We start from the raw sequence: 24,094 nt of genomic DNA, 5'->3' as shown, positions 1-24,094 counted from the left end.
CAGGCATTGTAACAACTGCTTTCCCTGATAATTCAGACCATTGCTGATTTTTGCTGGAAAATATTTGAAGTGTTCATCTGGCATTTTAGCCTGGCCAGTAACTTTGAAGTCAGTAACTGAGGAGTTCAGATCTTTTGGATGAGTCACGTTGTGTTATTTTGTGTTTCTTCCACTTTTGTATTGAAGTTCGTATATCTGTTGATTTATAAGCCTCTAGTTTCCAAGGGTATCTTAGTGAGCAGCCTGCTCTTTAAGGCTTAGTCATCACTACCAGTCATCAAAGAGAACCCAAAGTGTGGTAGCAATAGTAACATCATACTGTATGAAGTACAGAGGGATTTAAAATCCTCTCATTCCAGTAATGTATCACTAATACCCATGCAACTAAAAATGTCCGAGCTCCTACAGAGCATGCTGGCCCTGTGGACTAAGTGTGGGAACAGTAAAGGGTTGAGAGGAAAGAAAGGGACGGAGAAAGGAGTAAACAGAGAACCCAGTTAGCAGGGGTGGGATTGTGGTGGGGGACACACAGGATGTTAGGGAGCAAAGAGTAAGGGAAAAACTTTACAGGAGAAAAGGCAAAATAAAATTGTTTCTCAATAATGAAAAGTTAAAAATTGCAATTAATGTAAAAGGGGGAAGAAAAAATAAAATCATACCAAAAGAAAAAACAGTTCGGTATGTGTCTTAGTTGTTAGGGTTTACTGCTGTGAACAGACACCACGACCACAGCAACTTTATAAAGGACACCATTCAATTGGGGCTGGCTTACAGGTTCAGAGGTCCTGTCCATTTTTACGGCAAGAAGCATGGCAGTGTGTAGGCAGGCGTGGTACAGGAGGAGCTGACAGTTCTGCCTCTTATTCAGAAGGCAGCTAGGAGAAGACTGGTTCCCACATGGTTAGATCTACTGTATCAGGAATCAAACCTTACAGGAAAAGTGTTGTTCTATTACTGACCTCTATCCCTGTTTAGAGTCTCAGTCCATTTTGAGTTGAGTCTTACATAGGAAAAAAGGCAGCTTGATTTATTTACGCATGGAGTCAGTTTTCCCTGCTCCTCTTAAAGATACTTCCCTTTCTATACTGTGTGCCCTTGTCAACTGTGTTGAAAATTAGTTTGATTACAGTAGGTGTGTGAAATTACTTCTGTATTCTTCAGTGTTTAGCATGCAGGCAAAATGTTCATACACATAAAATAAAAATCTTTAAAATGAAATTATTGAAAAGATTGAATAAATTAAATGTATGTGTTCTGATGCAATGCTGTGTAAAACACAAAACAGTAATAACCAAGAAAAAAATTGTTTTGTCGGGGTTTTTTGAGACATGATCTCTCTTTGTAGGCTGTCCTAGGTTGCTCTGTAGACTAAGCAGCCTTTGAACTTGAAGACATTCCCCTGCTTCTGCCTCCCAAGTGCTGGGATTAAAATCATGTGCTACTATGTCTAGCTAAGAGGAAAATTTTAAAGTAAATAAGAATACTAATATCAGAAATTTGAAATATAAAGTCTCAAAAATAAGCCAGAACATAAATACAGATATGGTAAAATAGAATAGAAAATTGAAAGTGAATACCAGTTCATAGGATGATTAAGAGTATAGTGAAGGACCGGGTGTGGTGGCTCACGCCTTTAATCCCAGCACTCAGGAGGCAGAAGCAGTCGGATTTCTGAGTTCGAGGCCAGCCTGGTCTACAAAGTGAGTTCCAGGACAGCCAAAGCTATACAGAGAAACCCTGTCTCGAAAAACCAAAAAAAAAAAAAAAAAAAAAAAGAGTATAGTGAAGGTGTCTTCTCAGATCAGTGGTGGGAATCTGTGCCCTTAATTGCCATTAGAATACGAGCCATTTTAAGAATAATAAAGATGTGTCTATTACCTTATCCTAAACATATTCTCTACTAATCAGATTTTACTGTAAACTTAGGAATGTTTGAACAAACCATAAGAAATTTCTGTTTGGAATGGGCTAACTATAATAGAAATTTGTAAGTCATAATATAAAGCTAAAAAATAAATTGCATGAAAGTAAAGAAGTGTTGAAGCCAAGCTTGGTGGCTTACATCAGTAACCCTGCCACTTAGAAGGTGGAGGCAGAAGCTGGGCAGTGGTGGTGCACACCTTTAATCCCAGCACTTGGATTTCTGAGTTCGAGGCCATCCTGGTCTACATAGTGAGTTCCAGGACAGTCAAGGCTACACAGAGAATCCTGTCTTGAAGAACCAAAAAGAAAAAGAAGAAGAAAAAAAAAAAAGAAAAGAAGAAGGTGGAGGCAGAAGGATCAGAAAAAGCTACTCTACCCTCCATAGGAACTTTGCATTGACCGGGGCTACATGAGATCCTGTCTCTACAAAACACAAAATGAAAATATTAAGTTAGGTTGCAGAGGCACAGGTTTGCAACCCCAGCACTCCGGAAGCTATGGCAGGTTAGTGAATTCCAGGCATACTTGGCCTACACAGTTGAGACCCTTCTTTTAAAAGTGGGAGAAGCCAGTCAGGTGTTTATACCTTTGTCTAATAGAAACCTGAATACAGGTCTCAAGTCTACAAGGTGGGCTAAGGGATGGGATGATTCACCAGAACCTTCCTGACTTAGCACAGAAGCAATAAGGGAGACCTTACATCAAAAATGATGTATAAGAGCTGGAGAAATGGCGGTTCAGAGCATGGACTGCTTTTCCAGAGGTTCTGAGTTCAATTCCCAGCAACCACCTGGCTCACAACAAACTGAAATGGGATCTGATGTCCTCTTCTGGTGTGTTTGAATTCAGTTACAGTATACTCATATAAATAAAATAAATAAATCTTAAAATTAAAAAAAAAAAAAAAAGATCTGGGTTTATCTTTAATCCCAGAACTCAATAGTGAGACCCTGGTTACGAACAAAAGAAAACAAAGCATAAGTAAAAATCATAGTATAAGATCCAGGTGGTGGTGTCACACACATTTAATCCCTGAACTGGGGATAGATGGATCACTGAGTTCAAGGCCAGCCTGTTCTACAGAGTGAGAATTTCAGGACAGCCAGGGCTACACACAGAGCAACCCTGTGTCAAAAAAAAAAAAAAAAAAAAAAAAAAACCAAAAAATAAAAAGAAGGAAAATACAAATGTGGTTAAATGATGGATAGAACATCCACTTAAAAAAATAAAATGAGGCTGCACGTGGTAAGGTACATCTTTAATCTTGGCAGTTGGGAGGCCATCCTGGTCTGCATAGCAAGAATAATCAAAGACACATAGTGAGACCAACCCTATGCTTCAGATGTGGGTAGGGTATGTGTGTGCACGCACTCATGCTTGCATGCTCATGTACTGACTTGTCTATAGGCCTATCATCTAGAGGCATTTTATCAATAGAGAGTGTCCCTTCCGGATTATGTCTAGGTTTGTGGGAAATTAAAAAAACAAAACAAAAACAAAAAAACAACACAGATTTCATCTCTTCATCGGAATATCAATGCCATTTTCACCCAAGTTTTTAGTCTTGGTATTCTCTTGGTCTTTTATCAACCACAAAACACATAGTATCAGAAATTCCCACTGTGGCCTGGAACAGACAGTAGTGCACCCCTTTAATCTCAGCTCTGAGAGGTTCAGTTCCTAGCACCCATAAGTGCCTCCAACCATCTGTAGCTCCACTTTCAAGGGATCTAATGCCTCTTCTGACCTCCCCGGACTCTTGCATGCATGTCGCTCATATTCACATACTCAGAAAAACACACAAAATTTAAAAATATGCATATTTTCAAGTTGCCACTCTATAGAGACAGAGTCTCAGGCAAGCAGAGTAGCACATGGCTGTAGTCCATCCTACTGAAGAAGCTGAGACAGCGGGATGGTTTCAGTCCAGGAGTTGCAGGCCAGCTTGGGCACACAGTGGGAACCTAGCCTCACAAGAAAGGAAGTAATGTGTGCCGTTCTCCCATAAATTGGAAAGCTGGTAGGTTACTCAGACCAAGTAGTTGGCACTGGAACCTGCGATAGTGGTCTGAAAGGAGTCCTGCATTTTTACTTTGTGAACTTAAAAACGCAGATAACAATGCCAACATCAATTGATCACTGAACATATCCAGGGGAGCAGAGTATTGGAGATGAACCACTGAACTTAGGGAAGCTAATGTGGCACAGAGCGGATGTGGCAAGGGCTAATGATTCATAAGCCAGCAGAAGAGGTTACACAGGAGACGTGAAAGAAACAAAAAACTCAAAATAAATGCACATTGTTGGGCATAGTAACACATGCCTTTAGTCCCAGTACTCTAGAGTCAGTGTGATTTATGTGAGTTCAAGGCTGGCCTGGTGTACATTATGAATTCCAGGAGTAAATAGACTTTCTCTTTAAAAAGAAAAAAAAAAACCCAGCATAAAGTAGATGCAAACCAAAAATGAACATGTATGTTTCTCCCTCCCCATCAACCAGGACAGCACTAAAGAACAGTGCCCTCCAGGCCCTGGCAGCAAGTGAAAGGGAAGAACTCTGAGAAGTTCAGCCACTTTTGTGGCTACCAGGAAGGGCTGTGCAATCCTTAGGCTGAGGGTCCAGTTTATAATGGTCTGGGGTTGGTTGGTTAGTGACTTCACCTCATGCTCTGACAGAACAGTGCCCCCGACACCTCCTCACCCGCATCTGCTGAGTGATGATAAGTTCCCTGGTGCCCATGAGCTGCATCCCAGCACACCTGGACCTGGGCAGCCCGGATCCCACACTGCCAGCCATGGAATCTGCATCTGAATCACCAGGAGCGAGGGCAAGATCTGCAAGTCTGCCCTCTCCTGCAGGCCTGTATAGAAGGAGCCTGGCCCCTGTGGTAATTATGGGGTCTGCCAGCTCTTGTTCTGCTTGCATTTGGCAGAGCAAGATGACTCTGTGTAACCATTTTTTTTAATTTATTTATTTTATATGTATTAATGTTTTAGCTGCATATATCTATGTATATTCATGCATGCCTAGTATCCAAATAGGTCATAAGAGAGTGTCGGGTGCCCCAGAACTGGATTGGTACATGGTTATGTACTTTCTGGGAATCCTTTGCAAGAGCAACTAGTGCTCTAGACTGATGGTCACGAGAATGAGGTCACGTGGCTGGGCCGTACTGGCAACCTCTTGGCCACCCCCAGCCAAGAGCATATGGATCTGGAAATGAGTGAAGAGGACATGTATGAACCGTGTTAGCGTCCTCAGCTCCCATCCACAAGATAGTCTGCCATTTCAGTGAGGAGGTTTTAGCTTCTGCCAGCTTTGATGACACAACACAGTAAAGCTCTACCGGGAAAAGGACAACTGAGTTTCTTGTGCTTCCTTCCCTTGAGGACCAGGAATTCACTGTGTAGACCTCAGCCTGTAGCGCCACTGTCCAGCGCCTGGCATCCTACTTTAATACAGTGTGTTTAGTGCCCCTATCTCCTAGGACACAAACAAAGATGACATGGCTCTGGCTTCCTTCAGTGGGAAATCTGTCTGCATGTTGTAGGGGTTCTGTCCCCAAACCATTTATGATACTGATGTCCTCTCTCTGGGGCCCTAGCAGCAGCTGTGGGAATGACGCCATCGTCTTGAGTGTTTGAGGTGGATTCCAGCTCAGATCTGCACCATCTCTGACAGTCCACCTGCAGCAGCCTGGTGCCAAGGATGTCGTCTGTGTAGCCTCAAACAATGTCAGTGGCTGGAATCCTAACCTGTGAGCTTTCTCAAATTGGGAAGTTGTGGTTCCACAAAAAAATGTCCCAAGACTTTGCCAGTTTCTGAGAGGACCTGAAAAAACACCCTTGACTTTCATTTAACTTCTGTTAGTTTCATTTAGTTTCTGTTGAGACTTCAGAAGTGTGGAACCACACGGCCTTTCACTGTTTCCAGTCCTTGACACAGGACTTCAGCAAAGACACAGAGCATGAGTATATAACGATGCTGTGGGTTGACTGCAGCAGGGGATGGTGTTGCATTTTGGGGGTGAATGTAGCAATTATAATTGTGATCTGTATATGGGAAGAGATCATGTCTCACGTCCTAGTTCATAAGGATGTCCAAGGATTTTTTTTTTAATTCTTTTTTTTTTAAAGTTTTAATTATTTTATTTATATGAATACACTGTAGCTTCAGACACACCAGAACAGGGCATCAGATCCCATTACAGATGGTTGTGAGCCACCATGTGGTTACTGGGAATTGAACTTAGGACTCTGGAAGAACAGTCGGTGCTCTTAATCACTGAGCCAAAAAAATAATTCTATTGGAAATAGTCTGAAATAGGTCATGCTTTCCCAATTTGTAGCTAATTCTTTTTTTTTTTTTTTAAAGCTCTTTTTTTTTTTTTTAAAGGTTTTTTTTTTTTAAAGATTTATTTATTATTTTATGTAAATACACTGTAGCTGTCTTCACACACTCCAGAAGAGGGAGTCAGATCTCGTTACGGATGGTTGTGAGCCACCATGTGGTTGCTGGGATTTGAACTCTGGACCTTCGGAAGAACAGTCGGGTGCTCTTACCCACTGAGCCATCTCACCAGCCCCTGTAGCTAATTCTTGGACTTAAGATATTTCATAGCTGAATGATCCCCTCCCCCCCCCCCCCATATAATGGAGGTTTATTTAGAGTAGAGGGATATCTATGTATTCTCTTAGGGATGCAAAAATATAAATGGGCTGAATATATTGGTTCCTGCTTAATAATTCTACCGCTGAGGTGATAGAGGGCAGGCATTTGATGTCAGCCTGGGTGTGTACCAAGTTCAAGGTCTGGCTGTTGTATATGAAGCACTGCCTCAAAAAGTAAATAGGGGATTAGAAAAGTGGCTCAGCAGTTAGAGCAGTGGCTGCTCTTCCAGGGGGCCCAGGTTGCATTCCCAGTACCCACATGGTGGCTCACAACCACCTGTAACTACAGTTCTAGAGTATCTGATGCCCTCTGCTGGGCTCCACGGGCTCCTGCATGTTTCTGGTACATACACATACACTCAGACATTCATAAAAATAAATAAAATAAAAACAAATGGGAAAAGACATGAACTCCTGGATGAGTGAGGTGGCCCAGTGGGGAAAGTGTTTGGCAGGCCAACCCGATGACTTGATTTTTACTCCTGGGACCCATGTTAAGATGGAAGGAGGAAACTGACTGTATAAAGTTGTCCTCTGACCGTCAGGTGCATGCTATAACCACACATGTCCTTACACACATTATACACACGCAATAATTACAGAGTTAATTAAAAGACGATCCTCTTAAAGGAGAATTGTCACAGACCATACATTCTTAGGAAGGATGCAAATCCATTCTTGAGTGAGAAGCAATGACCTTAGCTGTTCCCCTCAAAAGGACTACAGTATATCTATGCACCACAGATCTATGGTCGTACATTTTCCTAGATGTATGACCTTAAAGGTTAGGCTGAGAGTTGAGGCAATATCTAGCATAGTGTTTTTAGCCTTCCTAATGCAGTGACTAACACGGTTTCTCATGTGTGGTGAACCCCAACTATAAAATTATTTCATTGCTACTTCCTAACTGAAATTTTGCTACTGTTACAAATCATAATGTAAATATCTGATATTTAGGATATCTGCTATTTGACCCCTGTAAAAGGATTGCATGACCCCTGATGGAGTATTGGCCCAAATTTGAGAACTACTGATCTAGCACATTTCCCCAATGGTTTGTAGATCTGGAAGTCTGTGGCCCTTGCAGGGGTACCATGATACCAGCTAACCACAAGTCAGTCTTCCCCGCTTTATGCCCACAGAAGAAGTGTTGCTAACTTTACTTAGACAAATTCTGTTTTAGCACAACAACAACAAAACATTAAGTTTAAAGAAGCTAGGTAGGGAGGCATGTACCTGTAATATAGATTCTTGGGAGAACTGAGACAGGGGATTTGTGAGTTTGAAGATAGCCTGGACTAAATAGTGGCACCCTGTCTCAAATTAAAAAAAAAAAGTTAAAGGGATGTTAGCTTTTGTTAACAACTCACAGTCAGATAAATGAAAGGGAGACACAGGTCTACCATGGAAGTAACAGACAGAGATCAAATCTGAAAAGACCTGAGGCTATAGGAACCAATAGAGAATGTAGTACACACTCCAGGGAATACAGATGGACCAAAACATGAATCTGGCATAAAGCAGCCAGGAAGATTGTAGATGGGGCCAGGTGTTTAAAACAAAACAATGGTTTTGTTGTATGCTGGATGGAGTTGAACACAGGCTGGCTGTGCATGCTAGCAGGTGTTATACCACAGAGCAGCAGCCTTTCCCAACTCCTGTGTTCAATGTTTTTTTCATGGTGCAGGAGGAGTTTGTTCATTGCAGTGTTGTCAAAGGCAGGGCCTTGTGCGACTGCACAGATAGTGTATTACTAAACTACATCTTGGTCCTCCTTTCCTTTGGTGTCTGTGTTTTATTCTGAAAGTTTGTTCTGGTGTTTTCTGCTGTTCACCGGTTACATTTTGCTCTCCATGATTTGTGATTCATCTTTGGAGGTTAGGAAGTGCACGCAATGGGAATGTAGCTCTGGGATAGTCTGGCATGTACGAGGAGCCAGGGTTGATTGCTAGTGTGTTACAGCTCTGATAGGAAGGTGCCCAGGCAGTCCAAGTCACACCTCACAACAACCCCCCAGAAAAGATACACTGGGAAAGACCTGAGCAGTAAGCAGGCTTTATATAGGGAGTGTGGGTTGGGGGGCCCTTTCCAGGGTGGCCTGGGATTGGTGTGATTTTATGGGCTGACTTTGGAGCAACCTCAGGGATTGATGGTATTCTGTGGCCTGATCATGGGCATTTTTTTCTCTGTGGGACAGAGTTTGGCTGTCTGTATCTGGAATGGGTTGGAAATGGTGGCTATGGCCATTATAGTCTGGGAGGGCATAGCATGGCCACTTGCACCATGAGGAGTTTACATTCCCCCCTTTTTTGTTTATTATTGATAAGCAACCTTGTGGAGAAAGCAGGAGATATGTTATCATTAGACTACTACCTGCTGAATGGGGGTGTTGAAGTCCTTGGAGCAAACTTGATGTTCACCTCCAGAGGATAATTAGGAGTTGAAGGCCTCTGGCTCTGTAACTAGGGGCTAGTTATCCTATAATAGCAATTGATTAAAATTCTGGTTAAAAATCTTTTGAATCTATTGTTGAATAAATATAGACAAGAACTTTATAAGGCAGGATGCTTCCATTAAGAAATAGAGGGAGCCAGGTGGTGGTGGCACACGCCTTTAATCTCAGCATTTGGGAGGCAGAGGCAGGTGATTTCTGAGTTCAAGGCCAGCCTGGTCTACAGAGTGAGTTCTAGGACAGCCAGGGCTACACAGAGAAACCCTGTCTTGAGCCTCCCCCACCACCCCCAAAAAAAGAAAAGAAATAGAGGGGGAGAAAATAGAGGAGAGGGCTGGAGAGATGGTTCAGAGGTTAAGATCACTAGCTGCTCTTCCAGAGGTCCTGAGTTCAATTCCCAGCAACCACATGGTGGCTCACAACCATCTGCAATGGGATCTTATGCCCTTTTCTGGTGTGTCTGAAGACATCTACAGTGTACTCACATATAAAATAAATAAATCTGAAAGAAAGAAAGAAAGAAAGAAAGAAAGAAAGAAAGAAAGAAATGTAGGAGAGGGGGATTAAGAAGGGTAGTATCCAATCCTATATTGAACTATCAGTGATCCACTGGGCAGAGGAATTGAGCAGGTTCTTAAGTTTTTGGAAATCTGTTTGGTGTTCTGGATTGATATGAAAGAGGATTGACATTCCTCTGTGAAGAAGACATAAAGACCATCTCCCTCTGCTGTTAGTAACTAATCCTTGCCAATTTTGTAGTACTGCTGCCATCAGTGAGTCTGTTTGCCCCTGGAGGGTAAGGTCTGAGTCACCACTGGAGATCCTGGATGAACTGAAAGCAAAATTGATGGTAAATATCTAGGGAAGTAGTCAGTGCCTCTGTTCCAGTGGTGATGCTAGTGCTCATGGCCAGGACATAAAGGTAGGGAAAAGGTAGGCCCTGAATAGCTTGCTGTGCCTATATAAATGCTGTGATAGGAATCAGCAAGCATTCTCCACCACGTATCGCTCCTCATTTTGGAAAAAGGAACACCAGGGCACAGGTCCCAGACCACCCAGCAGATAGGCAGTAGTCAGCTTGAATGCTGATGAGAATTGAGACCTTTCGGCCGTAGGGCTGGGTGGTAGTGCTGTAGGTTAGGGTAGAACTGCAGATTGAGGAATCCAATGTCCCATCATGTGTGTTCATTCGGAGCTAAGGTGGTCTGTGATACTGGAGAAAATAAGGGGAGGTATTGATATTTAATAGACCAATGGGCAAGGCCACAGAAGGTACACAAAATCAGTATTCTTCAAAGTGGCCAAGCAGAGTGTTATTCCATAGCTGATAAGTGGAGGTTAAGGTCTGAAACAAGATGGAGTGACAGAGAGGATCCGTGTTTTCCAAACGGGAGATGTTAGGGAGGTGAGAACTTTGGACAGGTATCAAACCACACCCAATGAACTTACAGATGCTGAGGTAAAGACTGTGTTTTTAATAGTTTTAAAAGATTTCTGAAGAGTGGAGCACAGAGAAATCTTAGGAATAGAAGGTTTTCAAGGGTGGAAAATTGAAAACCCTTAGAGATCAGAAACCTTTAGAAGTGTAGAGCAGAGCAAGTATAGATGTAAGAGATTTTTGGATGATTTGTTTGTGCAAAAGTGGCAAAGGTTGTTACCATGAGAACTTGAAACTCAAGCATGCCAGTTTTGGTCATTGGACTGTACTGAGGTCAAGCTGTTTGCAGTAACAGTGACACTTGAATAAAATCTAAGTCCCTGGAGAAAGAGAAAGGCTTGGACATAGGGAGGGTTCCAATAGATTGAGGGAATTGTCTTAACTAGAGAGTTGCCTACATAGTGTGGCTCCAGGAGCCAGAGAGGACCGCTTACCCAGCAGGCAAGGAGGGACAGTTGCTAGAGCAGACAGAAGGACGAGGTGGCTGAAGAGAAGCCAGCAGAAACGAATGATTGTACACACTTTAGGGCAGTCGCATCAGCAACCTGAGTCAGTGTGGAGTGTTGAGATGTGGGTATGTATGGCTGGAAGGTTAAGTGTGACATCCTCTGAAAGGGAGTTTGGAGACCCTGGTATGTTAGAAGGTGGGACAGGTGTTGAGACGAGAAGACAGTAATAGGTGAGCCGAAGGTTATTCGAGTGTAAGAAGTTCAGCTGTAGCCAGAGGTACATTCTTATATATAAATGCATGGAAGTATAGCTTTAATGCCTTATTAAAGAAGCAGTGTTTTTAAATCCTAGCTCTCATAAACTGACTCTAGTGATGAGAAATACCAGAGATAAATTCTGAGCTCTGGCCATCAAAGCAGCCATAGCAAGCAGTGTTAGCAGTGGTGGCTGGCAGCTGACAGCAGCAGAGAAAGCAAGAACAAAATCAATAAACACAGAGCACAGAAGGCTCACTTGCTCACAGGAGACAGAACATGCATGTGATGGCTGTCATCATTCATACATTTGACTAAGCTTGACCCGTTTCCATCATGCCTCCTATGTGTACAACAAAGCTTGCAGACACACCAAAAATATAGACCCGTGTACACACAGAAGATGGACAAACAACCTGAACACCAGCAACAAAAAGCAGGAACATTGTCCTGGGTTTTTTGCTGCTGCTGTTAGTTTTGCTTTAGCTACCCCTCCACTGGAGACAGTTACTAAGGGTCTCACTATGCACTTCTGGGTGACCTGGAACTTGCTATGTAAACCAGATTGGCCTCAAACTCAGAGATTTGCCTGCCTCTGCCTTCCAAGTGCTAGGATTAAAGGTGTGCGCCACCATGCTTGGCTGGGTTAGATTCTTATTATAGTATGTTAAGTTCCTCCCCATGGTGCTTCTGTAAGTAGCTCCAGTTAACACTGGCTTACTTCCGCCTCAAAGAGGACGGGAGGCAAAAGGTGACTAGTTAGAAAATAATGCCGGGGTCTGGACTGGGAGGGGGACAAGAGAGGTCATTGTGGGGGTATATTATTATCAAAGTGTATACATGTGTGAAAATATGGTGTGTAGGGGTCTCCCCATCCTGGAAGCCTGGGAGTACAGGACCAGCTAACAGTAGGTAGATCAACTTAGGGTGATCCAAGGCTTAGAAAGTTTTGGGTACTGAGGGTAGGAACATCCAGGATAGACAGAGGTCATTAGCTGCTGCTTAGGGTACTGAAATGCCTCATTCGCATGGGGAAGCATTTCAGGAATCTCAGGTGCTGGCTGAGCAGGTTCTTATCAGGAGACAGGAAATTCATCCTGTTATCTAATCAAGGCTACAAGGATTCTTAGTTAGAGTCATATGTGTAAGCTTAGAAGTCCCCAGACAAGGACAGAGAAGGGAGAAGGGAGTCCCCCATTAGGTGGTAAGCCCCAGAAGGCTATCTGTTCAATGGTAGGCTTCAACCTTGATTAGCAGAGTTTTCCCACAATAATGAAGCCCATATTGTACCTAACTAATGTATGCTAATTAATAACACATTAGCTAAAGGACAGGCAGACAAGTAAGCTGAGAGTGTCTGGAACTCTGAGAAGATGGTGAGCACCAGGGTGAAGCTGGAGGTAGTGCTCTAGTTAAGTGTTTCAATGACTTTGGCAGCTTTTATTTCTGCTTTTTAATTAACCTGGAGACTGGAGAGATGGCTCAGCAGGTAAGGACGTACCCTGTGGTTCCCAGCATCCACATTATGTTACCCACCTCTAACTCCCGCTCCCAGGCATCTTTTAAAATCATCAGATCTCACACATGCATACCCCCCAACAGACATACATAAAACTAAAGTAGACTGGAGAGAGGGCTCAGCAGTTAGGAGCACTTGCTACCCTTACAGAAGACCTGGGTTTGGTTCATAGCACCTACATAGCAACTCACAGTTTTCATAGCTCCAGGTCCAGGGGATCTGATGCTTTCTTTGGGTACATGGTTCACATACTTGCATTCAGGCAAAACACATTAAAAACAAAATGTCAGTCACTTTCTCTCTCTCTCTCTCTCTCTCTCTCTCTCTCTCTCTCTCTCTCTCTCTCTCTCTCTGTGGGTGTGTCTGTGTGGGGGGGTGTTTTAAAAATTAATGTGGGGCTGGAGAACTGGCTCAGTAGTTAATAGCACCTACTGCTCTTCTGAAGGTCCTGAGTTCAAATCCCAGCAACCACATGGTGGATTACAACCATCCATAATGCGATCTGATGCCCTCTTCTGGCATGTCTGAAGACAGCTACTGTGTACTAACATATAATAAAAAATAAAGATTTAAAAAAAAATTAATGTGTCTGTTGAGATCGTTCAACAAGTCAAATCATTCAGTACACAAGCCTGGCGACCTGAATTCCATTCCCAGAACCCATGAAAAGAAAGATAGGAGAGCCGGGCGGTGGTGGCGCACGCCTTAATCCCAGCACTCAGGAGGCAGAGGCAGGCTGATTTCTGAGTTCAAGGCCAGCCTGGTCTACAAAGTGAGTTCCAGGATAGCCAGGTCTATACAGAGAAACCCTTTCTCGAAAAACCAAAAAAAAAAAAAAAAAAAAAAAGAAAGATAGGAGAGAACAGACTACAAAAAAATAACCCAATGTGCACTGAGGCCCAAACAACCTTCCCCCTGCACACATATATACCATGCAAGTTAAATTTTAAATTAAGAATTAATTTTAGGGGGCTGGAGAGATGGCTCAGTGGTTAAGAGCACTAACTGCTCTTTCAGAGGTCCTGAGTTCAAATCCCAGCAACCACATGGTGGCTCACAACCACCTGCAATGAGATTGGATGCCTCTTCTGGTGTGTCTGAAGACAGCTACAGTGTACTTATATATAATAAATAAATAAATCTTTTAAAAAAAAGAATTAATTTTAAAGCTGGACAGTGGTGGTGTACGCCTTTAAACTTGGGAGGCAGAGGCAGGTGGATTTCTGAGTTCGAGGCAAGCCTGGTCTACAAAGTGAGTTCCAAGATAGCCAGGGCTACACAGAGAAACCCTGTCTCGAAAAATAACAACAACAAAAATTAATTTTAAGGTAGGTGTTGGGGGCACATGCTTTTAATCCTATCACTTTGGAGGCAGAGGTGGGTGGACTTCTGTAAGTTGAGGCCAGCCTAGTCTGCATGAGTTTCACACCTCATTCAGGCCTACATAGTGAAACCCTGTCTTAGTTAGGGTTTTACTGCTGTGAACAGACACCATGACCAAGGCAAGTCTTATAAAAACAACATTTAATTGGGGCTGGCTTACAGGTTCAGAGGTTCAGTCCATCATCATCAAGGTGGGAGCATGGCAGTATCCAGGCAGGCATGGCACAGGAGGAGCTGAGAGTTCTATGTCTTCATCCAAAGGCTGCTAGTGGAAGACTGACTTCCAGGTAACTGGAGTGAGGATCTTATACCCACACCCACAGTGACACACCCATTCCAACCAGGTCACACCTATTCCAACAAGGCCACACCTTCAGATGGTGCCACTCCCTGGTCCAAGGATATACAAACCATCACAGACCCTGTTTCAAAGAAAAAGTAAAATAAAAAAAAGGGAAAGATTTGCAGGTGATGTTAGTGACTTGTGCTTAAAGGTGGTGTGTCTGGGAGGCCTGGCAAGCCCTTCAGGATGGAGGAAGCCACTCTGTGTTGTGAGTTGGTTTTCTGTATGTTCTGTCTCCATTTGCCAGCCTGTCGTCCATCTTGATGCTTTATTCTTTAGGAGTCTCACGACCATAGGACTGAATATACTTGTTTTCTAAATATGTCTAGGTAAGTCACATTTGGGAGGTTTGGTTTTTCTTTGTGGTTTGTTTTTGAGAATAGGTCTTGTATAAGATGGCCTTGAACTTCCTGTCTGCACCTCTGACATACTGTGATTACAGCTATGTGCCACCAAATCCAGTTTTATGCCGTGCTAGAGATGGAACCCAGGGCTTTGCGTGCGAAGCAAGCCCTCTCCTGTGTGCGCTTACTATATCTTCAGCCCTGGGTTTTGTTTTTTTTTTACTTTTACTTTCTTCTGCTTTCAAGTTCAGTTTATAGCCAATATAGTTATTTCCTTTGACTTATTTATTTATTACTAATACTTAGCACAAGGTTGCCCGTAAGAGTGGATTAGATCAGGCGCCAACCTTCACAGTAGTTACGCCAGATCCCAGTTTGTGTGGAAACAAATGGTGTCGTCGTCATCTTCATTTTGTTGTACTGTCTGTTGAGATGGTAAAGACTTCCATTATTGATATGGCTGTTTTTCCTGGTTGGACAAACAAACCATGGCCTAACAGACGACCCCTGTGGAACCAATTTGATCTTGCTCATGTTCCCTTGACTGTGTTAGAATGGCTGTTAGCAATGTGTAAGTCCATTGACTGATCTTCCCTTTAAACATGCTAAGCGGCCACCAGTTATCTAAGCTTGTGTCTGCTTTTTGTTAGGGTTAGTGAGTGCTTGTGATACACCTGACTGTCGCAGAGGAACTATCCCTCCGCTCTTCACTGAATGTCCCTCTACTATGCTATGGTCTGAATGTTTGAGGCCTCCATATTCATGTATCCATACCTCTTCATCTTGTTTACATTGAAATCAAGAGACAGAGAGTGATCAGTCTTCCTGGAAGCTATGAACTTCCTTTAGGGAGAATGTTACCCTCTGCTATTCCCCAGGTGTGTACAAGGTAACATTTCAGGGTGCTTCTGAACAGGTACTTTGCACCTTCCTTCTAACAACCTACCACCCACCAGAGTAGTGGAAAAGAGAGGATATGGGGAAGTGGGCCTGTTTAGAAAGGTTTTTTGGAGCAACTCTGTGTTGTCTGGAAATCAGCTGTTCATTCCACAGGTTAGCAGACAGTGGCAGCTCAATCCACTCGCAAACACGTCACAGATGCAACAGCAGTGACATCACCTAGCAGAGACAGTCAGGCCTCAGCTTGAGTCAGCAGGAGGGACCAGGAGGGACACCAGTTGATGTTCCTAGCTGTGCCTCTCTCAGGGAAGTGAAGATCAGCAAAGATGGGAGAACCACAAATGTTCTACAGCTAGCTGTACCAGCAAACCAAGCTCTGTCTCCTTCACTCCATGGAGTCCTATTTAGTCCCTCCAAACATCACGTGTTCTCCGTGTGCCTTGCCTCAGCATGTGCATCCAGTCAGCCTGAGTCCTTGGAAGCGGCAAGAAGCTGCAGCACACCACCAGAAGTTTTTTAGTGCGTTTCTTTCTATGGCATCCCCACAAATGCAGTTCAACCACGCAGTGTAAGGTGGACCAATACATCATGTGGGGTGGAGGTTTACTGAATAGCTCTATAGCCTACCCCAAAATCATAAAACAGTAAGCTTCCAGTTCAGTTAGAGAGCTTGTCTTTTTAAGATTATTTAAAAATAAACTATGTGTGAATAGCCTCGTATACGTATATGTACTATTAGTGTGCTGGGTCTGCAGAGAACAGGAGAAGGCATCAAATCCCCAGGAACTGGAGTTAGAGAGGGTTCTCAGGATAAGAGATGGCTGGCCATTAAGAGCACTTGCTGCTCTTTCCCGACTGGGGTTCAATTCCTAGCACCGACATGGTAGCTCACAGCTCTCTTTATCTCATGCCTTTAATCCCAGCACTTGGGAACGCAGAGGCAGGCAGATTTCTGAGTTTGAGGCCAGCCTGGTCTACAGAGTGAGTTCCGGGACAGCCAGAGCTACACAGAGAAACCCTGTCTCAAAAAACCAAAAAGAAAAGAAGAGAAGAGAAAAGGAAACAGAAAAGAAAAGAAAGTAAAAGAAAAATCTAAGTGAGGACTATTGTCCAGAATACACACCTCCTCCCCTCGTTCTGCCCTCTTTCTGTACTTAAGATCAGCCCTGGGTCCTTATTGCATGGCCAGGGAAGTTCCATACCCCTGAGCTGTGTATTCTTGCACCACAAACTCTTAAAACTCAGCGAGGAAATGAACAACCCAATTTAAAAATGTGCAAAATTCCTGAACTTAGGTCTTGTCAAAAAGAGGAAGCAGACACCTGAAAGGCCAGTCAGTGCTGTATCATTGTGGATTTCACTTTTTTCTTTTTTGGGGGGTGGGGGCTGGGGGTGGAGGGAGTTCCAGGATAGCCAGGGCTATACAGAGAAACCTTGTCTTATAAATAAATGAATGAGTGAATGAATAAATAAACTAACCAACTCACCCAATAAAAGTTCATTGTGTTCATTAAATTCTTGCCAGCCACTAAAGCTTATCATTTCTAAGCCATGAAGAATAAAAAAAGAGTATGTGGCTAGGTTAGTGGTCCAGCACCTGTCCAGCATTCACAAGGCCCAGCACTGCTCATGGAGAGAAAGTATCTGGGCGCAGGCTCGTGCATGTGTCCCCAGCTTTCAGAGGAGGCAGGAGCGTCTGACTGGGCTACCTAGTGAGACCTTGTCTCATAAAACCCAAAATGCCGAAGAGGCGGGCACCCTGGCACAGGACACAGCTGGTGTGAAACTGTAGTAGAGTACTTTCCTGGTGTGCCAGGGCCCGGCCAGTTCCTGCAGCTCTAGTGGCCAGGAGTGGGATGAACTGTTTTTCTCTTTTTAACTTGGAAGAGTTCATGACAGTGACAGCTAGTGAGGATTGTTTCTTCTCTTCACAGGTTAAAGAAGAAGGAGTTTAGTTTAGAGGAAATCTATACAAACAAGAATTACAAGTCTCCTCCTGCGAGCAGGTGAGTCCTGCAGCCGGGTTCAGGGCAGTGCTGGGCTGACTAATGCCTCTCACCTTTCTTGGGTAGAAAGGCATTTCAACTCAACCCTACCCAGTATTGAGTGGACTTTTCTTGTTGCCTGTTTTTTGTGGGGCAGTCTCATCGTGCATGCTTGGCTAGCCTAAAATTCACAGATCCACCTGCTTCTGCCTCTGGAAAGCTCTGGATTACAGGTGGCCCCATATCTAGTCCAGTGTTGGGCTTTAGAAGTAGCTAGAATAGGGGTCTGGGTTCTTGTATTGGGCTCAGTGATATGAAATGGGATTCTGGCCTATGTAGCAGTCTGTGTGCTTTACAGGTGGGTCTTGATGAGTACACTGCCGTGTTTCAGCTGGGCTTGTAGTTACTGCTTCAGCCATGATCTTAGCCCAGATACTGATGTGGCATCACTGGCCTGCTCTGGGTCTAAAGTCAGCTCAAAGCAGTGACGGGCACTAAATTGCCTGATTTGTCTGGGTTGAAGGAAGAGAGTACTGGTATTTTATCCCAGTATTCTGGACATGGGCTCTGCCTGGAAGGCATTCTGCCTAGAAGCCCATTCATAGCAGCATTGCTAGGTAATTGGCAAGACAGGAACAACCAAGTGTCCGTTATTAGAGTGCTCACTAAACTTAGGTCCATTCTTTTTTTTTTTTTTTTTTAAAGGTAATTGGTTTTTTTTGTTTTTGTTTTTGTTTTTTTAAGATTTATTTATTTAATCTAAGTACACTGTAGCTGTCTTCAGACGCACCAGAAGAGGGCGTCAGATCTCATTACGGATGGTTGTGAGCCACCATGCGGTTGCTGGGATTTGAACTTGTGACCTTCAGGAGAGCAGTCGGCACTCTTAACCCCTGAGCCATCTCTCCAGCCCACTTAGGTCCATTCTTACAAGGAAATATAATGCATAGCTGTTGAAAGCGAATCGGACAATGTTAATTAAATGAAAATAAGCTCAGGGTCTTTCGTAGGTAAGAGCCCCATGCAGGACAGTGCATGTTGTTTGTTACCATTGGAAGTGGTTACCAAATTCTAGGCCTACTCAGGGCTTGCCCCCAAATCAAGTGACTGTCCTTCAGCCTCCCTGCTAGTTGAGACTACAGACTTGCATCATTGTATCTGTCTTTCCTTTCTTTAAGACCATGCTGGATTGTAGCCCAGGCCCCTCATGTGTGTTAGGCAAACGTCCTACGGCTAATTCCAGCCACCAGTTTTCATTTATTTTTTATTTTGTGGTTTGTGAACTAATAGCTTTGTTCACAGAAGGAAAACCCAAAGTAAATTTGTGGTAGAATTCCATATTCTTCATATAGTTTAAAAGGCTCGTTGTCTGCGTGCTGGTGTGGTAGTGCATGTGTAATCCCAGCACATGGGAGGCAGAAGTAGAGGGCTCAGGAATCATCTTGACCAGGGCTATGTGACAGTCAATGGCCCAGTGTCAACTGCTGTGGAGAGCATTTACAAAACCAGAAGTTAGCACACTAGTGTGAGGAACCAGCCTGTATTATATATATTAGTGTGCAGAACCAGCCTCTGTTATATACACTAGTGTGAGGAACCAGCCTCAGTCTTGCTGTACACCTGTCAGTTCTAACTTTCCTTTGTGCACATAGTTATATACACACGTGTGCTTTTTCTCATGCATAGAAACAGCAGTTGGCCACAGGACACAGTTGAATTGGGAGTCAGTGCAGACAGCTTGGGACTGTTGGTGATTCTGATTTGTGCTCTGTCCTTAGGTGTTTAGAGACCATCTTTGAGGAACCCAAAGAACGAAATGGTACCCTGATCTCTATCAGCCAGCAGAAAAGGAAGCGTGTTCTGGAATTCCAGGATTTTACCGTCCCTCGAAAGAGACGAGCTCGAGGTAAGGTGAAGCTGGCCGGCAGCTTCACCAGGGCCCAGAAGGCGGCTCTGCAGACTCAGGAGCTGGACGCTCTTCTGATTCAGAAGCTGATGGAACTGGAGACGTTCTTTGCCAAGGAGGGGGAGCAGGAGCATCAGCCAGCTGCTGAGAACAGTTCGGGGTCTCCACTTTGAACTTTTGCAGACCTCCCTGGATGAGGTTCCTTGATTTTAGCCCTGTGCCCAAACCACTCACAATGCCCAGCCCATGAATTTTTACTTATTTCAAGGTGCAGCCTTTTTAGAAGCTGGTGAAGAAGGGCCCTCTAATTCTACTGCTGAGTCTAGAGCCTCAGGAATGCTCCCTTTCTCCTGGGGATGGTCCTGAGTGACCAGGCCACCTCCTTCCCGTCTCCCATCACTGGTGGAAAAGCCACACATCTTAAGCAACACTAGGAATCTAAGGCCTCGTTGTCTGTGTGTCCACACGAAAGCTCCTCTCCATTCATGGTGCTGCTCGCCCAAGATGACTTAGAAACCTGGCCTGGGGAGGACCTGGCTGCCTGGTCTGTGTGTTCTCACCAGCTTGTTATGGTGACTGAGAAAGATGAACTGGTGTGTTTCTTGACTCTGATTCTGTCTGCCCAGGACCTTTATTCTGAGAGAATGTGTGTTTGTGTGTGTTTGTGGCTTTTCCCCATCTTTTCTCCCATCTGTGACTGCGGGTCACTAGTGCCAGAGGAGCCGTCCAGGCCCCAGCGTAAGTTGCACTTTTTAATGTTATGGTGTTGATTATTTTCATTTTTCTTCTTCTTTTGTTTTTGTATTATTGCTGCATGTTTGGGGTCTCTAAATGTGATTTTAAACCATTTTGTAAGACATTAAGGAGAAAGACAATTTACGTCTTAGGAGAATATGTGACAGGCATTGATCAGCACATGGAGGGGCAGTGTTCCCAACCATGTGTTTCAGGCAGCCCTCCCCCACCCCCAGCTTTTCATGTAGTTCACTAGAGGAAGCACTTTTCACCTCCTTCTCAGTCCTGCCCACTGAATACACATATTCATTTAGTGACGTGCATAAAAGCAGATTTCTCTCGTAACCACTTAAAAACTGTTAAGGTGGAGTGTGGGTTTCTCTGAAATGTTGGTATATGATGAAGTTAGCAGTGGTGTCAGAGGCTGACCAAGAGTGTTTTCAGCTGCTAGAGTGCCTGGTTCTGTCAAGGGCCAGAGCCAGTGCTCTCTGAGAGTGCCTCGTGGACTCTGCTCCCTCGTCAAACCTACTGGAAAGGTTTGCATGCTACAAGTAGCACAGTTCCTAGGTTTGCGCCCAGAGGAGTCTGCAGGCGGTAGGCTGCCGTCTGTCGTCTGAGCAGCAGGCCCTCAGAGCTCACCCTCCCCAGTGTCCTTACTGTGCTCCTTCCTCTCCTGTGTGTTCTCATCCCACCCTCTCTCCCATTCATTCTTCACACCTACCGCTCAGAGGTCAGAAGTTCAAACTGCTTGGCTGATGGCTAAGATGCTCAAGCTAGCTGCTGAACAATGCTCATTTCTTCCCATTCTCCTGGCTTGGTCCAGGGACATTTCTCTGTTCGTCTGTAGAGAAGAGTGAGCAGTGCTGTCCTGGAATGTTGGCCAACGCTTCTACGATTCTTTCATTCCCCATTTGTCAGTGGCTAAGGAGAAGGGGCACCACCAGTTCAGGGTCTTTATGTGCCTTTCCTTTGCGGGTTGGTGGTCTGGGCCACCCTGAAACAGTTAAACTGGACATAAGTATGGGGAAACGTATCATGTCCTTCACCTCCTCAGCTGTTTAAATAAGTTAACACACACCTGCTGGTGTATGGAGACTTGAAGGTCACAGCTCTATCACAGAAGAGAACAAGCTAGTTTGCACGATGGTCTTCAGCAGTGTATGCAGATCCTGGTTTACACATGATGCCCAGACCATACACACGTGACCTGTGTTCACCTGAATCTCTCTCTCCCTCGTTGGGGCAGGAGTTTTAGTTACTCAGTGCTTCTGAACTCTGTGTTGTTACTTCAGGGACTGAAATGAGTTACACATTTTGCCCTTCTACAAGTACATCTAAGACACTGTACATTAGACAGCTTGCAAGCTAGTGGGCAGCAAACAGCCTTTCATCAGTTTAACCACCATGGTTACTGGGGCATCAGATTACCCCAAAAAGGTGAGGTGTCCACAGCTGGGGTACCACCAGTATACAGACCTTTAGAATTTGTCCATGACTAGTGTGGCATGTAAGAGGCTGGAAACACTGGTCTGGACTCTTAGCATCTCGGAGCACAGGACTTGTCCTGGGAATGGAAGAGGAAATCTGCCATCTTGGTCTGCCCTCCAGCTCAGAACTAAGAGACTCAGCCACACCTGTCTTACCATCATGTTTCACAGTGGTCAGCCAGCCTCAGAGACACCTTAGTGTCCTCAGAACCTTGGTCTTTGACAATGACTGGAGGTGGTGGCTGCTGGCATGTCACCTGCCAAACCTATAGAGTGGTTCTGTAAAGGTAGAATTTCTGAGGATGGGGACTTGCCACTCAAGTGATGAGAAGCTGACATTAAGCACAACATACCTAGCTGTAGCTCACCTCCAGAAGTTTAGTGTTTTCATGATTATGGGGAAAGAAGACAAATTTCAGGTTCAGCCAGATTTCAGTCGTTTCCTTGGCCACCTTTCAGTCTCTCGCCAGAGCAGCCTCTTCCCTCACTAGTGCCTGTCTTCTTTTCCTCCCCTGCTGTCCCATCCCGCCTCTCCACCCATCTAGTTGTACCTCATCACCTGTTAAAGCAGATTGTGTCTGTCTTCCTGCTGCCCTTACTATAAGAGCTGACTGAGAGAGGTGCAGTGGGAAGAGATGAAGCTTTTTTGCCTTACTGGAGCCTGAAGAGCTCAGAAACTCATGCTGTGAATCCTAAACTCTGTGCTCCTCCAAGAGCTGTGAAAATCATGACTTTTTTTTTTTTTTTTTCCACAATTTTGCCTGAAAGGGTCTTCTGTGAGGGCTCCAGAGCCAGCCTGAGGTCAGTTCTAGATCCCACCCTCTGGGCATCCTTCCCCTGGGTGTGTCCTCTGCCCACCAGGCTAAGAGCAGCAGCAAGTCTGCAGGGCTGTGGCAGCAGGTCCGAGGCTGCAGTGCAGCCAAGTGGACCCAGCCCTCCATCTCCCCAGGCTGGGGCTCAGTCTCTTCTGTACCATGTGCATTAAGATCTGTGCAAGACCAACTTTTAGGTTGTGATACTTTCCTCCTGGTACCTGGGGGGAGGGGAGTATGCAGTTGGTGCTTTCTTTAATATCCTTGGTTTGTTTCTATAGCTTTTCCCCTGGTATCATGAAAAGGGCCTTTTTAATGACCACATTGTGGGTGGCTGTATCCAAAGCATAAATAATTGGCCAGTGGTATGGAATGTCCTCACCTGCATTCCTGTCAGGAGAGGGCTACTTTCCTGGACTGAACTATATAGAACTGGCTAGGAAGATGAGTTAAATTTTGTTCAAATCACAATTAATATTCCAATTTAGCCACACTTTGACCAGCAAAAGCCATCTTGGTTGTGAAGCTGGGGCCCTCATTTAGCCGCCATCCAGCCCAGCATGCTAAAATCTGAGGCTCATTCTGTCTTTATAAGACTGTCTGGTGTTGGTTGGATTTTAATTCTCAACAAGAGGCCCCCTTGAACTAGGATCTGGGCCAGTAAGTTGCTGTCCCTAGTGTTCCTGTATTATCATGGCTAATAGTTCAGTGAAATGTGTCCATCTTTGGTAATGCTAGTATACATGATACCCTACAGTTCCTTTTCTGTTTGATAGTTTGTGACTCTAAATGCCCACTGTTACATTAATTAATTTATGGAAATAAATTTTTCTTGAAAACCATTCAGATAATTGTCAAGGCTATTTTGTTCTTTAGGGCTTGGTAGTAGGTTTGAATTTTCCCGGTAATATTCCAATTAGACATGCTCCCTCCCACCTTAATAGGTGTGCTTGCCTCTCCTGTGCCAGAACCTCCCTCACATTCCTGCATGGTCACTTCCATCACGTCATCCAGATCTTTACATTCCCAGATCGCTGGTCTTGAACGTGGTCCCCTCCCATTCCATATCTGCTGCCCGCACACCCCAAGGCATTTTGTTATGGCTCCTCCCCCCTGTCTGTGCTAATAACTATAACAAAAGCTCTACAAGGTCAGGACCTTTCATTTTCTTAGCTCTAGACCCTTCTGGTCTCTTTGGTACCTAGAACAATGTTTTATATTTACAGCTGTTTACCGCCTAAATATCGTTTTGGTCAGTGAACTGCATATTACCATAAGATGGTAATGGAGCTGAAAAATTCCTGGGACCTAGCGAGGTCACAGCTGTGATGATGTGTTTTACTCAGGTCTTGGTGCAAACAAGCCAGTGCATTGCCAGTCTTGTAAAAATGTAGCACAATTGTGTACAGTACATACTTGATAGTGCTAATAAATGGCTTACTGATCTATGTAAGTTTTTATTGTATTAGAGTCCATTCTTTTTATTTGTCTA

The 24,094-nt window shown here is 44.3% G+C and overlaps 1 protein-coding gene across 14 annotated transcripts in view; it reads left to right on the top strand.

The window, feature by feature from the left end:
• Positions 1-24,066, top strand: part of Prr14l (proline rich 14-like) — a 65,131-nt gene extending 41,065 nt beyond the window's left edge. For 9 of the 14 annotated variants that reach the window (XM_017320791.2, XM_017320792.2, XM_006503843.4 and 6 more), the window contains 2 exons: positions 17,612-17,683; positions 19,441-24,055. In XM_017320791.2, the coding sequence (XP_017176280.1) occupies positions 17,612-17,683; positions 19,441-19,741 (373 nt within the window). In that variant the 3' untranslated portion in view covers positions 19,742-24,055. Of the gene's footprint in view, positions 1-4,599; positions 6,051-17,611; positions 17,684-19,440 lie in introns of those variants that run through there. The other 5 variants (NM_194340.2, XM_017320794.2, XM_017320797.2 and 2 more) reach the window with 5 other exon arrangements.
• The last annotated feature ends 28 nt before the right edge of the window (positions 24,067-24,094 follow it).

The sequence above is a fragment of the Mus musculus genome, chromosome 5 (genome assembly GCF_000001635.26).
Source record: "Mus musculus strain C57BL/6J chromosome 5, GRCm38.p6 C57BL/6J".
Lineage (NCBI taxonomy): Eukaryota > Metazoa > Chordata > Mammalia > Rodentia > Muridae > Mus > Mus musculus.
Note: the sequence above shows the minus strand (reverse complement) of the source record. Positions and strands in the feature narration are given on the sequence as shown.